The 23,233-nt window shown below is 39.5% G+C and overlaps 1 protein-coding gene across 4 annotated transcripts in view; it reads right to left on the reverse strand.

Moving 5' to 3' along the window:
* Positions 1–7,843: 7,843 nt before the first annotated feature.
* EFHB (EF-hand domain family member B) overlaps positions 7,844–23,233 on the reverse strand; it is a 64,841-nt gene continuing 49,451 nt past the window's right edge. For 2 of the 4 annotated variants that reach the window (XM_008009265.3, XM_008009263.3), the window contains exons 10-13: positions 16,755–16,962; positions 12,729–12,941; positions 10,865–11,046; positions 7,844–8,181 (exon numbers count right to left, since the gene is read on the reverse strand). In XM_008009265.3, the coding sequence (XP_008007456.2) occupies positions 8,008–8,181; positions 10,865–11,046; positions 12,729–12,941; positions 16,755–16,962 (777 nt within the window). In that variant the 3' untranslated portion in view covers positions 7,844–8,007. The remainder of the gene's footprint in view (positions 8,182–10,864; positions 11,047–12,728; positions 12,942–16,754; positions 16,963–23,233) is intronic. The other 2 variants (XM_073023637.1, XM_008009266.3) reach the window with 2 other exon arrangements.

Consider the following 23,233-nt stretch of genomic DNA (forward strand, 5'->3'; position numbering starts at 1 on the left):
TGCTTAATTTACCACTGACCAAAAATTCTAATCACGAAAATATTTCTAACGGGGCAAACTACAGGCTGGATCTCTGGACAAAGAGAGCATTCTTAGTCAGTCTAAATTACTAGTTCACCACCACCTAACAACTGAGGGACTAGGTATGGGGAGTGCCTTTTTAAAAAGATAAGCGTATGTTAATCACTTCAAGGTATTAATATAACAATTTACTCCGAGAGAATGAAAAAGACTTCTCTGCTCAGGTGAAGGTGTATTCACCTCTATATACAGAGTAGGAAATCTGGCAGAGTAATTACAGGTGGAATAAGAGCTATAAGCTCCAGATTACTCTCAGGAAACATTTCTTAGTCTAAACACACTTTTTAATTAGTTCTTCCCATAGCATCATGCTAATTGACTAATTTGGGAATGATATGAGACCCCATGTGCTTTAAAGAAAATCTGTTTGTTGATATATTTATTTGCAAGTGAGTCTGTCTTATTGCTGGCAGGACAGATATTATTAAAACAGAATCACCTGCTTATTTTAACCAGGTTTTTTTTTTAATGAACACACATGAATTGGATTATCCCTAGGGTTTCAGGAGGAAGTATTAGCATTTTGAGTGATGGGAAATTGCCACTTAGCTGGGAAATAAATGAGCTTTAAATAGATCCCATTATTTTTTACAAGGTTATTACTGTAAATGTTTTATAATAGAAGAAATGCCTTTCAAGTCTATCCTCATTGTTGGTTTATGACTGGGGTGTTAACCTCTAACTAGCCCAGCTCTTCACGTCAAGCCATGGTGAGCTTTCATAAGTGGTTATTACATAAAATAAAATTACCCTTTATTGGCCCATATAATATTTCCAACAAGTTCCTTGGTTAACCATGTTGTGAACAAAATGCATTAAGTTTATTTGCCTGAGCTAGGAAACAGTACTTTAAAACTTTTTATAGGTTCAATATATTCTACTATTAACGAGACTATCCTGAACACTATGGAAACATAGTTTAAGTGAGAGAACATGGTGATATATTTGAATATTTATTTATATCTCACCTCAGTATTTCACACTGTTTTACTTGTTTCTCTGAGAGATGACACTTGATGATCCAAGCAAATCTCCTCTCTAGGTTACTAGTACTGTGTAAAATGCGCCTTTCAGCCTAATTACTGCCACTAAATAATAATTTTAAAAAGGAAAGTGCATAAATAATCCTGGATTTTGCAAAGTGTTGTGGTAGACTAGTTCTTCCAGCTTAACATCCTCTTTTCAGCTGCTGCTATTCCACACAGTTGGCTAAGGTTCATCGCTAAGTTTGGAAATGCTAGGGTGCCCCCTACCGTTAAAATGGGAAATCACGTTTCTTAGACACACTATTCAAAGAACAAGATTCTCCCAAAAAGGATATTTAACCAAAGTACGGATAAGCAACAATTAGTCACACCCACGGATGGGTGGGTGGGTGGGTGGATGGATGGATGGATGGATGGATGGGAGACAGAGGCAGATAGTAAATCTAACTAAGGATAAATTTGAAATTTTGGAGTTAGAAGCTACTTGAGTATTCACCTGGTCTAGAGATCTATCTATGGAGGATACGGTGACTGAATATCAGAGGGTCAAAAGTATATGTGTATATGCATTTTTCTAAAATAATAGTGTGTATAGCTTTCATCATTATTTCAAATGTATATATAACCTGGGTCATTATCTCTCTGCTACCTTCCCTGTCATTAGTTGATTCTAAATCTAATTTCAAAACTAATCATTAGTTAATTCTAAAACTAATAAAAGCAAAGTAACTAGAACAACCAAAATAATTCCAAATAAAGAACAAAGAGGATTCACACTGATTCTAAGACGTATTCTAAAGTTATAGTAATGAAGACAGTGTGGTATTGGTGAAAGTGTAAACACATAAATCAATAGAACAAAATAGTGAGTCTATAAATAGACTCATACAAATATAACCAATTGATTTATGGCCTAGGTACAAAGGCAATTAATTCAATGTAAGAATAACTGCTTCAAAAAATAGTGCTAACTCAACATTCACAAAAAAACTATGAGATTTTGAATTAAGCTAATCTTTCATAGAGAAGACACCATGACCTATTAATGAAAATAATGAAAAATTGGGCTTCATCAAAATTTAAAACTTCTATTCTTTGAAAGACACTGTTAAGAAAATAAAAATCCAAGCTAAAGACAGGAGAAAATATCTGCAAAGCGTATATCTGATAAATGACTTGTATCCAGAATACATAAATATTTCTCAAAACTCAGTAATAGGAAAATAAACAAGCCAATTTTAAAAATTGGCAAAATACTAAGAAACTTTACCAAAGAAGACACATGCATGGCCAATAAGCTTATGAAAAGACATTCAACATCATTAGTCATTACAGAAATGCACATTAAAACTACTGTGTGCTATTATTGCATACCTATAGAATGACTTAAAACATTTTTTTAACTGACAATATGTGACAATACCACATGCTGGCAAGGATGTACTGGAATACTCATGAATTGCTGGTGAAAATGCAAAATGATGCAGCTGTTTTGGAAAACAGTCTTTTAATTTCTTATAAAGTTAACATATAGCCCAGCAATCCTACCTGATAGGTATTTTTTCAAGAGAAATGAAAAGTTATGGTCATACCAAACATATACATGAGAGTTCATAGCTGCTTTATTCAGAATTCCCCAAAACTTGAAACAACCCAAACGTCTTTAAATGGTAAGTAGATGAACAAATTGTAGTATATCTATGCAGTGAAATACTACTCAGCAATAAAAAGAATGTATGTATGTATGTATGTAACCCATGCAATCACATGATGTATCTTGAAAACATGTACTGAGTGAAAGAAGCCTGTCTCAAAAGGCTACACACTCCATGATTCCATTTATATGAGCTTCTTTTTAAAGCAAAACAATAGGAACAGAAAACAGATCGTGGTTATGAGAGGCTGGGGTGGGGAAGAAGAGATATTTACTGCAAAAGAGCCCAAGAGAATTTTAGAGAGTGATGGAACAGTCCTATATTTTGTTTGTGATGGTAGTTACACAATCCATATGCATTTGTCAACACTCATAGAATTGCACACTAAAAAGGGTCCTTTTTACTGTGTGTAGATGATACCTCAATAACCCTATTTAAAAATTGATAAGCAATTTTTAAATTTGTCACAACATCAAAAACATACCTAGGAATAAATCTAATGCAAGAAGTACAATATCTCAACATGGAAAACTAAAAAGCAATAAAGAAAAGCTAAATAAATGTATACTTGTACCATATTTAGTGTTTGGAAGTCAAAACATTGTTTAAAAAAAAAAAAAAAAAAAAAAAGCCAACTTCCCCAAATTGATCTGTAGATTCAATGCAATCACAGTAAAAATCCCAGCAGATTGTGTGCATGCTTAAAAAACAAATGGAATGAGAGGCTGTGTTTAAAGTCTGAAACAAGTGATAGAAATGCCAAGATAGCAATAAGTCAATGGGAATTGTCAAATCTATCAAAATCAACAAAGGACAACCAATTAAGAAAAACAGGAATTACGGAGACGAGAAAAAAAAACAAGAAGAGGTCAATACAATGCTTCTATAAATAGATGGAGAAACACTATTACTTAGAAGTGGCTGAGATGAGCCAAGACCTAAACTAGGCGCCTTGATTAATATTTACTAAGTTAAACGGGTGCTAGTTACTTATATATCCATTATCTCCATAACCATTGAAACAAACTTACAAGTTGAAAAGACAGCCATTATCTCCATTTTATAAATACAAAAGACACAGTTTTGTAAGGTTAGATGTCTTTATAAGGTTGTAAGTGTAGTGAATGACAAATTTATGACTCACATCTAATGCTCTCAGTTTGCTTCTCAGGAGGGGTCCGATTGGTGAGCCATAATTACTAAGCACTTTGCAGTTTGACTAAGTAAAATATGAGGGCTGAAAGACTGCATCGTGCTAGGAACTACAACTTTTGCAAATGGGAATCAAGAAATCAGCATTACTTATATGATGTAATACAATTTGGGAAGGAGGTATCATAGCAAATAGAAAAAAAAGTAAATGATGAATTAGAAATCACTGAGGCATGAAACTTGATTGAAATTACAGTTCTTCAGACTTTATTAACACAGCCAAAGGTAAGAAATGTACATGACAAGATGTTAATATTCTATGTGAAAAAAAAGTTGCTAGCATCATGCACCTTGCAACATCCTTAGCACCATGTTGAGACATACAACTTTTTTTTTTTTAGTCTATGTGGTGCAATGCATCTGGTTTCACAGACCACTGGCTTTTTGCTGAGCCGCGCTCAAGGATGACTGTGGCTATGGTAGCTAGGTTCACACGTTAAAGGCTGTTTCTTCCGTAACAGGACAGTGTATGTAAATAGCATCAAGCAAACGGCAGAGATGCTGGCCTTAACGAAAGATAAGCTGGAAAGCTACCAATTGCTCAGATATTAGGAAAGACAACCTTCAAAAAGATCCAAGAGGGCTTTGGTGAAGTTCTCAGGCAGACATCTAGCAGCCAATGCCAACCAGCAGGCCTATAATAGGCATAGAAGACCTCTGGGTGCTGCCTGCTCCAACTTAACTGTAAATTGCAGCTAGAGCACTAGGCATACTTTGTGGATGGCAGTGATCTGAGCTAATGGCTGGCTGCCATGACCCAGTAAAAAGTAACTGAGGCAGAAATCTGATTTTAGAGAAGAGAATATTTCCATGTATCCAAATCTTCTAGACACTAAGAGGCAAAGCTTTTAAATGATGCCAGTTCAGCTACCCTAATTTTTATTAAAAGGCTCAAACCTTTTTCTTTTTTTTCTTTTTTTTTTTTTTTTTAAGACAGAGTCTCACTCTGTCGCCCAGGCTGGAGTGCAGCCGCGCGATCTCAGCTCACTGCAAGCTCCGCCTCTTGGGTTCAGGCCATTCTCCTGCTTCAGCCTCCTGAGTAGCTGGAACTACAGGGGCCCGCCACTACACCCAGCTAAATTTTTGTATATTTAGTAGAGACGGGGTTTCACCGTGTTAGCCAGGATGGTCTCGATCTCCTGACCTCATGATCTGCCCGCCTCGGCCTCCCAAAGAAAGGGTTCAAACTTTTAAACCGGGTTTGCCCAGATAAGCAGCACTAGGTCCCTTGCCCCAAAGCCATTCTGCATTCAGGGCAGGGAGCTAAACCCTCAGTCAGCTAAACTGGAATTCGTGTGGCTCAAGGATCACCTCCATCACATGTGCCACTTTGATTCTAGCTGGTTTAACTCACAGAAGAAACCTTAACAGGAGGTAGGTTTCTGAATCCTAGGCAATTCCAAAACAAGAAGCAATGGAAGCAGCTCCTAGGCACAGAATTGAAGGGGTGCACTTAAAAAGAATATTGACAATAGGCTGCTAAATAGCACCTGCACTCTATTCAGTCCCTAGCACCTCAAAGAATAATGAAAAGTATAAAATAGGCTGAGTGGGGAAGAGAGATACTTCATAATAAAAAGTAATGACCAGCCAGGCACAGTAGTTCACACCTGTAATCCCACCACCTTGGGAGGTCAAGGCGGTGGATCACCTGAGGTCAGGAGTTTAAGACCAACCTGGCCAATATAGTGAAACCCCATACCTACGAAAAATACAAAAAATTAGCCCGTCATGGTGGCACACACCTGTGAGGCACAAGAATCACTTGAACCTGGGAGGGAGAGGTGAGCTGAGATCGCACCACTGCACTCCAGCCACGGCAACAGAGTGAGACTCCATATCAGAAAAAAAAAAAAAGTAATGACTGGGCTGCTGTCCAAAATTTCTAAATTGCAAGAAGGAAATAATTTTCAAATGTCATGCCCCAAAAAGAGAAGACAGTATACATAAAGTAGATTTTTAGGCCAGATATAGTAAATGCATAGTATCAAAATTAACTTCATTTCTCCCAAATTAGTTTAAGTCCATAGGTCATAAATTCTAGCTAATGCACACATATGAGCGTCTTGGTAAGGCTCAAATCAAGATTTTCTCCATCTCCCTCCTTCACTCAGATACCATGTAATTTCTTCTGTGGCTTCGGTGACATACAGATACTGGGTTGTAGAAACACAATTTTTGCTGAGAAAATTGCTCTGAGATAACTGCTTTCAGAGCTAAGAATTGGCTTATTTCCTAAATTTGGTGGAAGCTGTGAAATCTTGTATATCTTGTTACATCTTTGACTTCCTAAAATTGAAGCTCAGCGGAGGCTTCAGTTAAGTGACTATGACTTTAAGAGCCAGGATGGAATTATTGTCTTCCCAGTGAGAAGCAGCTGGAGATGCAGCTGCTTAAAGGAACCACACCTCTCCCCAGGTCTTCCAAACACCTTGGCTGAAATTCGGCAGAAGCAGAAAAAAGGGAGAGATAATTTCCTTGGATTTTTAACTCACTGGACACTAGATAATTTGATTTCAGTCTTGAATTACTTTGAATTTTATCTTCAGATTTTAACTGGCAGGGAAATTTAACATTTGGGTATTATTTATTCCTGTGAATTTGACACTAGAAAGTTTATTCAAATTTTATCATCTTCATGTTTATCATCTTTATGCTGGCATTTTATTACCAGAGTATCTTATTTATTCTCATTCTAGAATTCTCATTGTAGAATCCCTTATACACCATGTTGGACAACGTGGCTGGGCATAAGTTGGAATGCGAGATAGAATAAAAAGATAACTTTTTTATTTGCCAATGGAGTTTCCTTGAAGTTGAAAATGTACAGTTCTGACCCATTTTATAGCCTACCAGGGACAAAATATAAAGAACCCACCAGAGATAGGAGGAGGATACACAACAGAACCTCAATTGGTACTTTTAGAGTAGATTTTGGAAAGTGGATCAGGACCATCCCGAATGATGTCTTACCTCCTCCCTTAGGGGGAATGGCCCCATGCCTGCTTGACCACAGTGCAATGACTTAAGCCAAATGTGTTAAGAAAGCATGAGTTTAGAGATCATTTGGAAAAGATTGCTTATTCCCCAAACCTTATAATGTTTTCTTTTGTCTTGTTTTTGCTCTCTTAAAAGCTTTAAATTTGTGGTTTTTAATATATGCAAAGAGCTCCTCTAGCTGTATTCTTCATTTGTTCTTTTAAAGAATTCGTTTTTAAAAGACAAGTAACTTTTCAATGAAAAAGGAAATGTAAGGAAGTTAAGACTGCTTTTTTTTTTTTCCCCTTAAAATTGTTCACCTGTAGCCAGGCGCAGTGGCTCACGCCTGTAATCCCAGCACTTTGGGAGGCTGAGGGAGGCAGATCACGAGGTCAGGAGATCGAGACCAGCCTGGCTAACACGGTGAAACCCCATCTTTATGAAAAATATGAAAAATTAGCCTGGCATGGTGGCGGGTGCCTGTAGTCCCAGCTACTCGGGAAGCTGAGGCAGGAGAATCGCTTGAACCCAGGAGGTGAAGGTTGCAGTGAGCCAACATTGCGCCACTGCACTCCAGCCTGGACAACAGAGTGAGACTCTGTCTCAAAAAAAAAAAAAAATTCATCTGTAGTTCCATGCACAAGAGCCAGCTTTTAGTCTACTACACAAACATGAACCTCTCTACTCTTGGTGTGTTACGACATTTTAATCACCTGTGACAGAAACTGCAGCCCAAGTTGGCTTAACCAACAAAGAAAATTAAACTTGGCATCACAAATCACACTACGAATTCGGACGGCCCACTAAAATGGATGGAATTCTAGGCCTACAAAACTTCTAATATCATTCTGAACTATGTCTTCGCTGGGGCTGCATGTTAACCCTTCAATCACTTGTCAAGCTCTTAGGTGCTTTATGGAAAACAATAAATTTTACAATCCAAAATCTAATTTATTAGCAACACATACAGGCATAGGAGTCTTACCACTGTGATTGCTGAACTCTAACGTAATATCTAAAGCCAGAATGGACTGAACATTTTAGATAAACACAGTTAATAATTTTTTTGCTTGAATGAAGGAAGTCCAAAAATATCACATGGGTGTTTTACACTTGATCCGGTCTGCATGCTGCAGCTCATCCAGAACATTTCTGATGTTCTCAACACAAACTTCTCCTCTGTGATGCTTTTTTGATGCAAGATTCCATACATTTTCAAATTCTTCATCAGAAAGCTTGACACCAATGTTACACAGTATCTCTGCAATCTAGAAAAAGGCATTTAAAATAAATAGGTCATTATTTACATGTTTTAAAATTTGTAATGAAAAATACCTTTATAATATCTAAGACTATGGATATTTTTTCCAAAAAAGTATGTGTGTATATATATTTGTGTGTGTGCATGTGCTTGTATATATATCTATATAAAAAATAAGGAAATATCAAAATTCTAATGCTGTCAGCTCACGAATAATTTTGTTATTATAAACATGAGGGTGTTCAAATACACTAGCCAATATATAAAGTTACTTTCAACTTTAAATGTCTCATTATTTTAAGGAGAGGTAGCAAAATTCAAGTAAAAAGGGTGAAAAAAGTAAAGAAGACTTGCTAGGTTTGAGTTTCATTTCAATCATTTATTGTCATTTTGGTCTTGTGTATGTCACCTAAGCCACTTGAACATTAGTTTTGTTTGTTTATTTATTTATTTATTTATTTTTGAGACAGAGTCTCACTCTGTTGCCCAGGCTGGAGTGCAGTGGCGTGATCTTGGCTCACTGAAGCCTCTGCCTCCTGGGTACAAGTGATTCTCCTGCGTCAGCCTCCTGAGTAGCTGGGATTACAGGTGTGTGCTACCACACCTGGTCAATTTTTCTCTATTTTTAGTAGAGATGAAGTTACACCATGCTGGCCAGGCTGGTCTTGAACTCCCAACCTCAGATGATCCACCCACCTCAGCCTCCCAAAGTGCTGGGATTACAGGCATGAGCCACTAGGCGTGGCCAAGTTTTATATTCTTTATAATACGAACATTTATAAAATGTATCTAACTGGCCTGTTGGAACTTTAACTACGTGTGCAAATGGCAGACAGATAGTGTACCCATGATTAAGAGAGTACACTAAAAGCGGAGCACACTGAAAACCAGCAACCTTTGGTTACTAATAATCCCTCTACAGCGATAATTATTAAAACAGATGAAGGTGGGGAAAAACATGCTTCTTATGTCTTAAGAAAAATATAAGAAAAGAAAGTAAGAACTAGTAGTGGGAATAAAATATGTGAAAACAAAATTTTTAAATGAAACTAAATTTAAAAGAAGAAGCATTTACTATGAAGCATTCAGGAAAAAAAAAAGGCGGGGGAAATGAAAAGGTTAGACAGCGAATAGTGAAAGAAATAAAATAGTTGCCGAATACATCTATTAAACAGAATCTCAACAATTAAAAAATCCCCTAGAAATGATGTGCCCTTGTGGGAAATTAGTGTAATTAAATACAAATTAAGTACTATTCAAATACAAATCAAATTCTGAAATTCAGAAGAGCAGAGCTGCTAGCAACTGCAGCTATAAAGCAAAAACACAATACCCTATGCATAGCTGCTATTTTCCCCACCCACTGGTAGTTTAAAAAGGCCCCTGCAGAGTGAGCTCCGGAATGGTTTGAGTCAGTCTTGAGCATCCTCTGCCTTCTCCTCTGCTTCCTCCCCTACTCCTTGGGAAACTTTGCTCCAGTGGTTTGGCATTCTATCAGTAGTATGCTGACTACCTGACACATCTACTGAAATCTATCCATCCTCAAGTCAACGTTATTATTCCAAGCAGGTCTTTGACTTCTTACTTTTTGCCTAGAATTGTGGGATAAAGGATGACTTCCTAGTTAAAAGAATGTTTAGGCATTATGAAACAAGCAGGAGATTTCTGTTTCTTTTGGAAACCCTAAAGTTCTATTTCATAGGCCTTTTAGAGTGATTGAGGGAAGTGAAAACACAATCAGGAGGTTTTCTTCTTCGATCCGCAGGAAGGATACCGGGTTCCTCCTTTGGAGCCAGGCATCAGCCTCTGTCTCCCCTTCCTCTCTGCCCTGCCTCCATGTGAAAGAATTGCTGGAATGCGTCTGCCATTAATTTGGATCGTATTTAATAAGTTTCCGAGCCATCAATCCTTCATCTGAAGTCCGAGAAGGCATCGTATGTCTTTTCCTATATCATTTCTAGCTCCAGCTATGAAGGTTCTGAAGAAGCAAGTACTCCCTGAATTACACCTGCTTTCCATAAGCACAGATGTAGACAGGCTAGTCTAACTGAGCACTGCTATAAATCTCTAGCCCTCAGCACCCCAGTGGCTATTCAGACCTAGCCGGTTCTATAACCCTGGCTTTATAACCCATCTACAAAGAGGATCATCTCAGATATGGCATCATATTTTCTGAGTCAAAAATAAATAAATAAATAAATAAATAAATAAGACAGATGTATGACCTTACTTGGGGTGTGGCAACAAGACAGAATATTTTAAATCAATGCTTGTCACAGATAATCTGAGACATATGATGCCAGTGGACAAGAAGGGTGGCAGAGTGACCATCTTCATGCCCACTCTTAGTTCTAGAGGCCCAAGGCCATCAGGATGCTTACATAAGGAAGGGATTGATCCTGTTCCTTTTCTCAACTAGAATAGTATCAAATGTTTTAGAAAAATATTTTTCTTCTTTACATGGACCATATTGAATGTACAATATGAATTTACTATTCCTGTCACAGTCTAAATTCTACCTCAAGAATTGTACCAGATGTCACAACCAAGTTGAGCATTATTCATCAAGAATCCTATACTTGGGGATCCTGTAGACTTTTGTAAATATAAAAACCCAAGTTTTGAAAAGTCTAAAATAATGTTCGTTGATAGATAAAACATTTCCATTTTTGTATGCTCATATGCTATACCTCTTCTTTTGATCTGGTCTTGAAGAAGTCTCTTTCAAACACTCCTTTCTGGGCAAAGATGGTAGGATATAATAGTGAATACGCACTACCTTCTTCACCATAATTAGTTCTGTCACTGATGCGACGAATTCGGGGAGCAGGAATGTCAGATCGAATGGTTGGAACTCCACAAATGGGGTAACCTAGGTCATTGATGAGGAAAGAAAACCGACATTCTAAAACAAAGCTGTGTAACACAGCCACCAGTCACAGGTGCATACTGAGCACTTAAAACGTGGCTAGGAAGAATTTTGGTGTAATCCAAATGTAAAATTCAAACATTTTAGCACAAAAAAGCAAAATATTTAATAATTTTTATATTGATTAGTTATTGAAATAATATTTTGAATATATATAGTATTAAAATAAATTTCACCTGTTTCTTTTTTTTTAACATGGCTTTTTTTTTTTTTTTTCTTTTTCTTTTTCTTTTTTGAGAGAGTCTCACTCTGTCACCCAGGCTAGAATGCAGTGGCCTGATCACAGCTCACTGCAGCCTTGAACTCCTGGACTCAAGTGATCCTCCCACCTCAGCCTCCCAGGTTGCTGAGACTACAGGAGTTTGCCACCATGCCCAGCTAATTTTTGTAATTTTTGTAGAGACAGAGTCTCACTATGTTGCCCAGGCTGGTCTTGAACTCCTCACCTCAAGTGATCCTCCCACCTTGGCCTCCCAAGGTGCTGGGATTACAGGCATGAGTCACCATGCCCAGCATGATTTTCTTTAATGCTAAAAAGTTTGTAAATGCACAGATGACTTCAATTTTATTTCTACTGGACAACACAGTGTAAAGAGAGTAACAAGATTTCATTACTCTAGAATATATAGCATGTCTATAAAAATCCAGTTGAGAAAAATATGTAAATCCTCAGTCCTGTCCTTATTCCAATGATGTGATCTTGATCAACATAAAATAGTTTTTCTAAATCACCAATATTCATCATGCTTCATACTGATATATGGATGTTATAGGTTGAATTGTCTCCTCCCAAAACGTATATGGTGAAGTCCTAACCTCCACTACCTCAGAGTGTGACGTTATTTGGAAATAAGGTCATTTCAGGTGTAATTAATTAAGATGACGTCACACTGGAGTATGGTGGGCCCCTAACCTAATATGGCTAGAGTTCTTGTAAAACGGAGAAATTTGGACACAGACATGAAAATAGGGAGAACACCACGTGAAGATGAAGGCAGAGATCAGGGTGATGCTGAAGGAGCCAAGTGGTGCCAAAGACTGCTAGTAAATCATCAGAAACCAGGGGAGAGGCATGGACAGGTTCTCCTTTACAGTCCACCAGAGGAACCAATCCTGCTGACACCTTGCATTTCAAGTCTCCAGAACTGTGAGACCATAAAATTCTGTTAAGACACCGGTTTGTGGTGCTGTGATACAGCAGCCCCAGCAAACTAACATGGGGAATGAATATGCAGAGAAATGTTATGTAAAAGCTCTTTAAATATTTGAAGGCAGATATATATGGAGCTAAGAATCATATGGTTTTAAGATCATCTAATATTAATACTTGGTGGAATCTGAATTACTATGATGTATAACATTTGATGTTCTGATCTATAATGGTTTCCATTTCATTAATATGCAAAGAATCGTTTTACTTTGGTCATCGTTGGCAATTCAGTTCAATCAACATTTATATGTGGGCCTCTCCTCCCCAGGTAGTTAGAATATGAATTAAATGCAAGGTACAAGGCTTTAAGAAACAGTCTAACGGAGAAAGGCAGGGGACAATGCAAGGACAGACAAAGGACAGTTTGCTTCCACATTTGTTGATGCTTTTAAAACTTGACAAATAAGTGACATACAAGTAGCAGGAACAGCTCCTACAACTGCATTGATCTCAGAAGAAGTTGTCTTATAGTAGTTGGAAACTTTATCACTTGGTCTCAGAAGTGTCCGAAGAGTCTTTTCTGTGCTCCCTGGTTCTTTTAAGACAATATCTTCTGGCTTTATGAGGAGAGCTGGTTCAGGTTCTTCAACATTAGCCTCAGTAGGGTTTACACAATCTGGTTTTCTACCTTTAAGAAAAAAAAAAAAGGAAAGAAAAAATGCAGGAATACATTACTACTTAGTGCTTGCTGCTCTGCAACAGGATAAGTTTTCCCATCTAGTTTCCTCTTGCTAATGGAAACAGCTGGCATGACCCCTCCACTGACCCAGCACCTAACTGTGGAAGAGTAAGTTCAGGCCAATGTCATACACCAGGAAATCTGAACATGGCCTAATGTTTTCTTCTGCCACTCCACTCACTTTATTCTAGAATAAAGCTTTGAAATATGAGAGACCAAATGTAAACATAGAATTCGCTCATTTCTTTTCTTAAAAAAAAAAAAAAAAATAGAGCAGGTGGGCATGGTGGCTCACACCTGTAATCCCAACACTTTGGAAGGCCGAGGCGGGCAGATCACCTGAAGTCAGGAGTTCGAGACCAGCCTGGCCAACATGATGAAACCCCTTCTCTACTAAAAATATAAAAATTAGCCGGACGTGGTGGCGGGCGCCTGTAATCCCAGCTACTCGGGAGGCTAAGACAGGACAATCGCTTGAATCCGGGAGGCGGAGGTTGCAGTGAGCCGAGATTGCGCCATTGCACTCCAGCCTGGGGAACAAGAGCGAGACTTCATCTCAAAAAACAACAACAAAAAAAAGTGTATTTTAATATTTAACTTGAACTACAGAGTTTTTCCTAGCACTATGCCCTAGGGAGAAATAAGACAAGACATGCTTGTAGTTGAAAATTCCACACCTACTTGACTGGGGGGAGTGTGCGTTACAACATCGAGAGAGATGGTAAGAACTCACTGTTAGCTCAAGAACTGTTTCTACAACTAATTCCTGACAAGTTAGTGTACAAAAGAAAACCCTGAGATAGAACTGAAGTTGTAAGACTCTGTCCTCTTTTGCGGATTTGCTTTGCTGAGTCAATTCTGAAATTTAAGAATAAATTCCTGCAATCTTTTTCAGATCTGGTTACTACATATGTACCACTAGAGAGCGCTGTGGTGTTTCCATCTTTAGAAAAATTCTAAAGGTTCTGGGGGAGCCCAAGTAAGGGTTGCAAAGGCAAGTGGCCTGCTGGTATTAGAGAAGGGTGGATACCCTGGCAAACTAGAAAAGACTTACCTCTCTGAAGAACGCATTCCTCCCGGCAACCCCACCTCTCCCCACACTCAGTTCCTACCAATGGCTGCTATGAAAATGCTCAGGCCTACTGTTCCAGATCCTCTAATCCTACACCTCACCAAAAGTGGAAATCTGGACAAAGTTTGAAAAAGAATTTCTCAAAAAAATTGAAAGATTACTTACCCACTTTTCTCCAAAAGTCAACAGTAAGATAGAACTTGATATCAGGAAAATTCTGGCAGAACATTCCTGGGCCCCCTCTAGACCTAGTGACCACAAACTTAACAGTTTCTACCCTAAAATCATAGAAGATGAAAATCCTCAAAAGCTCTATTGAAAATGGCTGAAGAAATTAGGATCCAAAAACCAGAAACAATTCGAAGAATTATCTGGTCTGAAATAAGCTTTTCGTTCTACCATTACTTCATGAGTTGTGCCAAGAAGGAAGCTCTGTCAGCCCGTTTATGAAAGAGTCAGAGTAGAACTGTTTTCTATAAAAAGCTTCATTAGGTAGGGAAGATTCTGATGCCTTCCTAGTGGATAGAATAGAAAGGCTAACCCATAAGGGCTCACATCATCAGGAGAGACCAAAATTTGGTTTTGACTTCACAGAAAGGCATGACTCAAGAGTAAAAGTGAAAATAGTAGTTATCTCCACTTTTTAGAAAAGAGACATCCCAAGAGGAAATAAAAATGTAAACATCTTTTTAAAAAGTTGAACCTCTAATAATTGAGATACATAAATTAGAGTAGGCCGGGTGCAGTAGCTCATACCTGTAATCCCAGCATATTGGGAGGCCGAGGAGGGAAGATCCCTCAAGCCAGGAGTTCACAACCAGCATGGGCAACACAGCCACTCAAGAGGCTGAGGCAGGAGAATCACCTGAGCCCAGGAGTTCAAGGCTGCAGTCAGCTATGATTGCACCACTGCACTCCAGCCTGGGCAAGTAGAGTGAGACATTGTCTCAACAAAAAAAAAAAAAGGTAAGGCAAATAAGGTATTATTATAAACCAACTAAAGTACAAGAATGTAAGAATGTTTGAAATAACACTCAATGGTAGTGAGATTGGAGTAAAACCTCACAGACTTAGCTGATAAAATTGCAAATCAGTAAAATCATTTAGAAAAGCAAAATGAAAATAGAGTTACTTCTGAGCCAATAATAACAGTCATAAGAAATGAGAAATAAAAAGCTTTTTGAGATATGATCATTATAACATTATGCATATTACTTTTAAAATATCTAGAAACAGCCTAAATTTCAGAGAGTGAAGAAATGGCTTAGTAAATCATAATACATCAGCATGAGGGAACTGAAATGTAGTTCATAGAAACCAAAAAAGCATTTCTTCATTCCTTAGAAATACGAAAGCTGGCTGGGCATGTTGGCTCATGTCGGTCATCCTAGCACTTTGGGAGGCCAAGACAGGAGGATCAGTTGAGGCCAGGAGTTCAAGGCCAGCCTAGGCAACATGGTGAAACCCTGTCTCTGCTAAAAATACAAAAAATTAACCAGCCATGGTGGCACGCACCTCCCGTAATCCCAGCTACTCTGGAGGCTGAGGCACGAGAATGACTTGAGCCCGGGAGGCAGAGAGTACAGTGAGCCAAGATCACACCACTGCTCTCCAGCCTGGGTAACAGAGCAAGACCCTGTCAAAAAAAAAAAAAAAAAAAGAAGAAGAGAAATGTGAAAGCTAAATTTTAAAAAGCCTTATATAGTACTTTCAGTGTTACTTTAGACATGCTTAAAATATGTACATATACGCGTATGTATATATGTATATCTATACATGTAATGATACAAGAAGATAAAGTGTAGGCCAGAGGTAACCAACCATTTGCCTTCCCTGGGCCTCACTGGAAGAAGAAGACTTGTCTTGGGCCACACATAAAATACATTAACAGTAAGGACAGCTGATGAGCTTTAAAAAAAACTGCAAAAAAACTCACAGCGTTTTAAGAAATGTTACAAATGTGTGTCGGGCAGCATTCAAAGCTGTCTTGAACCACGGGTTAGGAAAGCTTGACGTCAACATCATAATATTTGAATCAAAAGTAAAGATTATGCTGTTTTTCCTTTTTATACAAAATTTTTAAAATCTAATTTTGTGTCAAATTCTGTGTTTCCGGGGAAAGGGAACTAATTACTCAGATAATCATTTTTAAACAGGTTTCTGAGAAACTGTCTTTCATATTTTGAGCTTCAGTGTAAGTTTTGTGCTTTTAATATTTTCAAATAAATAATACTTGGTTCCAAACTCAAAAGATACAAAAACATAGGTTAAAAAGTGAGTCTCATTGCCACCCTCTCCCTCAGCCATCCAACTGCCTCTTCCTGGAAATAATAAATGTTATTGATTCTTTCCTACACTACCACAGATAGTCTATGCACAAACAAGCAAATAAACACTATGTATATGTGTATATTTTTATTTTTCATATAATATTAAAGTTGAATATAGCTGAACTCCTAGAAAAATTAAAATACAGAAGTCCATTTCAGAATTCAGTAAATGGCTAAGCGTGCTGGCTCACACCAATAATCCCAGCCCTTTGGGAGGCCAAAGCAAGAGAATCCCTTGAACCCAGGAGTTTGAGACCAGCCTGGGCAACATAGTGAGACCTCGTCTGTATTAAAAATAACAATAATAAACTTTCAATTATTTTGAAAAAATAATTCATCAAACCTTCAAGAATTAAATACCTTTAATAATGACCCTCTCTTCATACTCTTTAAGAAGCATTTTGTCTTTCCAGTTAAGAAAATTTGCAAATTCCAGATAGTTAATGAAGCCATCATTATCCACATCACAGTAGTCAAATAGCTGGTCCAGGAGCTTGTCATCTAAACTCAAGTTGGCCTGGTCACAAGCTTCCTGCAGCTCGGCTTTATCTATCATCCCATCTCCCTTCTGTTATACAGGAAGCAAAAGAACAGAAAATGGGAGTTGTCTTCAAGAGCAGAGTGGGCAACATTACTTAGTTTAAGAAAAAAGAAACAGCTTCATCACATACATTCAAATTTGTCCCAATTTTCACAGAAGAGGAGTCGAATATGCTGTTTAGACCGTGGTAGAGCAGTGTTACCATGATACGGGCTTGACATTTCATGTGACCAATGGGTGTGTACTTTTGACAGCTCTCTACAATTGTTTATCCTTACAAAGTTTTTAACACCTTCTGTGTTTTCACCCAGCAATTAATGGTCCTTCATTTCATTGCCTGTTTTGAGGAGAAATTGGGGAGATAGTTGCCGGACAAGTTCACGGAGGTGGGTTCAAAGACAGTTGTCTGGTTTTGATAACACTCCTATGGGCAAGAGGGACATGCTCCCAATCTGATGGTCAGCCCCACCGTAACAAGTAACACTGAGATTCATCCTGGTAAGTAGTGGGAGGAGGGTGGAGGGAAAAAGTCTCATCTCTTTTCAGACAGCATTTAAAGGTAGAAGTACCTACACTGAGTATGAACAGAGGGAAATGTATAAGGGCTCTCAGCAGAAACTGGCTAATTCACTTGGGAGATGAAGGGGCAGAGCACACAATGCTTGTTAAGGAAGAATGTTAACAACTGGGACATCTTAGCACTCAGTCCCTCCTACAGTCTATCAAGCCAACCTTAAACCCATTCAGAGATGATGGCAAAGGTCCCAGTTTTCTTGTTTGTTTGTTTCTGCAGTGGATTGTGGCTGCTATAGGGGAGCTTTGGCCCCCACGGAGAGACTTCCCTGAGAGGAAATAACTCCCAAGAGAAATCATAAATGAGTCACTGCATAGTATTTAAGCTCTTACTGCCCAGAACTGGATTTACAATGCTGATGGAGGCAATCCCCTGGAGAATGAGAAACTGACTCGATGAATTATAAATTCTTGCAGTCAGACCCACAGCCCTGGAAAACTTCCCTACTTAACCCTTGTATTCAAACAGAATGAGAACTTAAAACATATGATCTTGACAATAGAGCTGCAAATGCCCTGGATTGAAGTAGACTCCTTTATGAAAGTCTCTACTACAGGCCGGGTGCAGTGGCTCACGCCTGTAATCCCAGCACTGACCAACATGGAAACCCTGTCTCTACTGAAAATACAAAACTAGCCAGGCATGGTGGCACATGCCTGTAATCCCAGCTACTCAGGAGGCTGAGGCAGGAGAATTGCTTGAACCCAGGAGGCGGAGGTTGCAATGAGCCGAGATCGCGCCATTGCACTCCAGCCTGGGCAATGAGAGCGAAACTCTGTCTCAAAAACAAACAAACAAAAGTCTCTACTACAACCAAAATGCAAACCCACACTCACCCCTAGCTGAAAAGCAATGTGGGATGTGGCCGTTGAATCAAGAGATCTCCAAAACTGAAACAGATGCTGTCAATGATAACGTACTGCCTAATATGCAGGGCTTTGTGCACACTGAGAACACTGGTGGTTTGTTTCATGGAGCTACCATGCCACCATCATGCCACTCAAAATCAAAGTAAATATTTCTTATTTACTGGTGCAAAGCCATTCTCTCCCTCTGCACCCTTAATCCCTCCCTCCTACAAGCCCTGATCTCAACTGCTTTAGGGAGAAAGATGATTAGAAGTAGGACCAAGGGCTCCAGGTCTTCAAGAGGGATGCATCTGTTCAGTGGGGCGAGATTCTCACATTTTTATGGTTTGGATACAGTTCCTGAAATTGTCATCGTCATCATAGCCAGTCCTGGGAGAGGGTGGTAGGGAAGGATGTCCGAATTCAATTAATGGGGTTTGGGCAGAGGTTGCAGAGACGAATTAAAGATAACAATATATTATTGCTATGGCTTCCCACGCTGAATGTTTAATTGGTATTGATGCTTTCCATGTCTGTATAGTGAATGTTCATATGTGACAGAGGGGATTATCCTGATCAAGAAGAGCCATGTATAGACAATTGTTAGTACCTTTGGGACCCCACAGCCCTAATGACTCCTTTGAGTTATGAGTCTATAACTGGTGGTTTTGCCAATTAGAGCCTCTGGAAAAGAAAGGCAACCTTCACTTGGAGGTGCACCATGAAGTTTAGGACTCCCTGTCTCCCTAACTTAGTTACCAGGTAGACCTGTTTTGAAAAGCAGCTATTAGCCTGTCACTGAGCTCTTCTGGAAACCAAACACTAGACCCACGGAGGCCTTCTGACTTGCCAGCCGATAGTCATTTTGAGGTGGGCCAACTTGGACTCAATGACTAACAGAAAGAAAAAGGAGCAAACAAGCCTCATATGTCAAATGGAAATGGCATATTCAAGAATACAGTCAGCCCAACTCCAGTAACATCTCAGCTTTACATGTAAAACGGTAGCAATATTTTTGTTGTTGTTATTGCTGCTGCTGCTGCTGCTCCTGAGACAGGTTGTCAATCTGTTGTCCAGGCTGGAGTGCAGTGGCATGATCATAATTCAGTGTAGCCTCAAACTCCTGGGCTCAGGTGATCCTCCTGCCTCAGCCTACCGAGTAGCTGGCACTACCCCTCCTGGCTAATTATTTTTGTTTACTTGTAGAGATGGGGTCTCACTATGTTACCCAGGCCAGTTTCAAACTCCCAGCCTCAAACTATCCTCCTGCCTCAGCCTCCCAAAATGCTAGAATTGTAGGTGTGAGCCACCACACTCAGCTGAGAAGTGATTCCTTAGGGAAAAAAAAAAAAAACAACTTATTCACCACTCTGTCACCTGAAGCAAAGCCACTGTCTCAAGAGGGCCCTCAATTCACAGAACCTCCTCTAAATTTGGCTAAGCTGAAACCTGGTGGTCTTCACTGAGCTAAACTAAAGGCCATTCTCTGGCCAGTACTTCCCTTGATAAACCTGTTACATTTTTACTGACTCTTGGGCTGTTGACTGTGGCCTACCTGTTTGGTTTGCCACTTGGAAAACAACAGACTAGCAGATTGAAGACACCCCTTTAAGGGACTGCAAACTACAGGATAAAAATTATGGCTAGTGATTGAACTATCTGGGTAGTTCATGTAGATACTCACCATAAGCATGGGAATAATTGGAATCAAGTTGCTGATGAAGCCTGAACCATGTAGATTGCCAACACTGCTGCCTGTACATACGTGGCAACAGACCCCCATTACACACAGGGCACTAGGTAAAGGACTCTATGCTTCTAATGCAGAAGCCACCACGACATGCCAAACTTGTGACTGCCAGAAGTTGACTCATTTGTCTCGTGGTGAGAGAGGACACATCCCACATAGGGATCTCCCTCATGCTCCTGACAGACCGACTATAGTGAACCTCTGACCCCTCCCCCTTCAGAGCTATCAGTGGTGCCACACCAATATTGACACTTATTCAAATTATGGAATTGCCGTTCCAGTCCAATCAGATGACTCTAGTCCCAGCAGTAGGACCCATAAAGTTAAGTTAATCTGGGTTATGCATTTTGCTTCCTGGAACATTTTCAGTCTGTCAGTGGGGTGCACCCTATAGCACAAAAGCTATTCAGCAATGAGCTATTAGTCAAGGTATTCAATGAACCTTTCTTACTCCCTACCATCCGTTGTCATATGGTATTATTGAGCATTGGAATGGCCTTCTCAACCAGCTCCTGGTGCCCACATTTTAGTAAAGCTGTTTGGTCACTCAGTGCAGCTGTCCCCAGAAAGGACTCATTCTATCTCAGCTGCTTCCTGAATAATAATCAGAATAAAAGGGACAGGGGTTATAAAGAGTTCTTTTGAAAATTGGGGTTACTGCCATGACCATTCCCGGACGTGGTGCATCTTTTCTCCCCCTAACACCAATCCCGTGCCAATAGGGTTGGTCCACCCTTTTGGTAGCAACCAGGCATAAAAAGGATTCTAGGAGGTTCAAAGTTAATTCTATTTCAGCCACCTGATTTTCTTGTTGGGTTGACAGTCCTTGATCATAGGATAATAACCACTTGGTTGAGTATACCTCTCAAAAATCAGCGTGAGAGCTGGGAGCAGTAGCTCACATCTGTAATCCCAGCAACATGGGAGGCTGAGGCAGGAGCATCACTTGAGGCTCAGAGTTCAAGGCTGCAGTGAGCTATGATGGTGCCACTGCACTCCAACCTGAGCAACAGAGTGAGACCTCCATCTCTAAAATAAAATAAAATAATAAAATAAAATTAGTATGTTCCACCCCAGTAGTTGTAACTTCACTTTTTTCCCAATCATATTCTCTATTTTCTTTTCTTTTTTTTTTTTTTAGATGGAGTCTTACTTTGTCACCTAGGCTGGAGTGCAGTGGTATGATCTCAGCTCACTGCAACCTCCGCATCCCAAGTTCAAGCAATCTCCTGCATCAGCTTCCCGAGTAGCTGGGATTACAGGCATGTGCCACCATACCCAGCTAATTTTTGTATTTTTAGTAGAGATGGGGTTTCACCACGTTGGTCACTATGGTCTCGAACTCATGACCTCAGGTGATCAGCCTCCCAAAGTGCCAGGATTACAGGCATGAGCCACCATGCCCAGCCCATATTCTCTATTTTCACCTAGATCTTTTGTTTGTAAAGGTCAGGTATAACAGGGACCAGGGATTTCTTAGAAAAGTTCCAGAGATCTGTTTTATTCTCTTTTATGCCTGACCTTTCCAGACAAAGGTTCTAGGTGAAAATAGGAGATAAATGGGAAAAAGGTGAAGTTATAGCTACTGGAATGGGATACCCTGATTTTGTAGCAATAGCGGGAGAGCAGCAACCAAGCTCTTGGAGAGAGAACACCAGGATGTTCAGGGGGGTGAGGGACACCATGATATTCTGATTTTCAGCCCGCTCCTGAAGACTGCATCATAAGGGAAAATGCTTGGTGCAGCTCTCTCAAACTGTTGGTGACACCTTAGTTTTAACTGACTGCCAGGCAGTTCTGACCACAATTTGAATGACATCCACCTCAACTTTACCGAGAAATCTATTGGAAACAGCAGAGAATGACCCTAGTTACTGCACCTCCACACTGAACACCTCTGGGTATCTTCCCCAGCCCCAGTGCTGTCATTCCACAAGGGGAGCAAATACCATGAGCTGGTGGCATGGACAGACAGGAAGTTGGACTTACTGACCTCACGCAGCTCCTCCAAAAACAAGGACTATACACAATTATTGAACTTAACTGAGAACCCTATAACCTGGGAGCAAAATTTATTTTAGGAAACTATTCTAGTTTTAAGTTAACAATGTTTACATATTGACAACAAATGTGCTCCTTAAGTGAGCACAAATCTACACATGCTTAATTAGACAATTAATTAAAAGAGAAAATCATCAGCTGACTTGCATTGCTAAGAACATCTGTTATGAATTACATAGTCTATGATAGCTAGGAGCCAAAATCCCTGATTGCAATTCTGAGTTTATCATAGTACTTGGGCCTCACTCTACTTCAGTGTTGTGTTACATATGTTCAACAACTGGCTCTTTGGCAATGTGGTGGAAGAAAGCCCTGATTTGTAGCAGGTGCTGCTTTCCATGGTGTTCATACTCTCATCATGGTAATTTCTAGCTACCATTGTGTTGTCAACTGGCTTGTAAGCTTCCTGCAAATTGAACAGTATGCTTTCCTAAGCCAATTCTAGCACACTACTGCTACCCCATGTGTAACTCTTCCTTTACATTTTCCGTTCCCTATATGGAATGTCTACACATTATCTGGAATAATGCTTGATGTACTATGAGTATTCAATAAATAACAGAATTAATTTCATAAGCCAAGAAGATTCAGTTAGAAAATCATAGTTTCTTTGTTCTGTGGTGTTTTGTTTTTCCATTAAATTAAATGTGCCACCCAATAATGTAAGATTTAAATAATCAAAAATTAATCTACAGCTATACTAGACCCACATCTTATTACCCTGTCAGAAAAAAGGCTCCTTATGGACACTGAATGCTACACTGTGCATATTAACTATTTTAAAAGTATATCAAGGCCGGGCGCAGTGGCTCACGCCTGTAATCCCAACACTTTGGGAGGTCGAAGCGGGCAGATCACCTGAGGTCAGGAGTTCAAGACCGGCCTGGCCAACATGGTGAAACCCCGTCTCTACTAAAAATACAAAATTAGCCAGGCGTGGCGGCAGGCACCTGTAATCCCAGCTACTTGGGAAGCTGAAGCAGGAGAATCCCTTGAACCCAGGAGGCAGAGTTTGCAGTGAGCCAAGATCATGCCATTGCACTCCAGCCTGGGGGAGACTTCATT

The sequence above is a fragment of the Chlorocebus sabaeus genome, chromosome 15 (assembly GCF_047675955.1).
Source record: "Chlorocebus sabaeus isolate Y175 chromosome 15, mChlSab1.0.hap1, whole genome shotgun sequence".
Taxonomy (NCBI): Eukaryota; Metazoa; Chordata; class Mammalia; order Primates; family Cercopithecidae; genus Chlorocebus; species Chlorocebus sabaeus.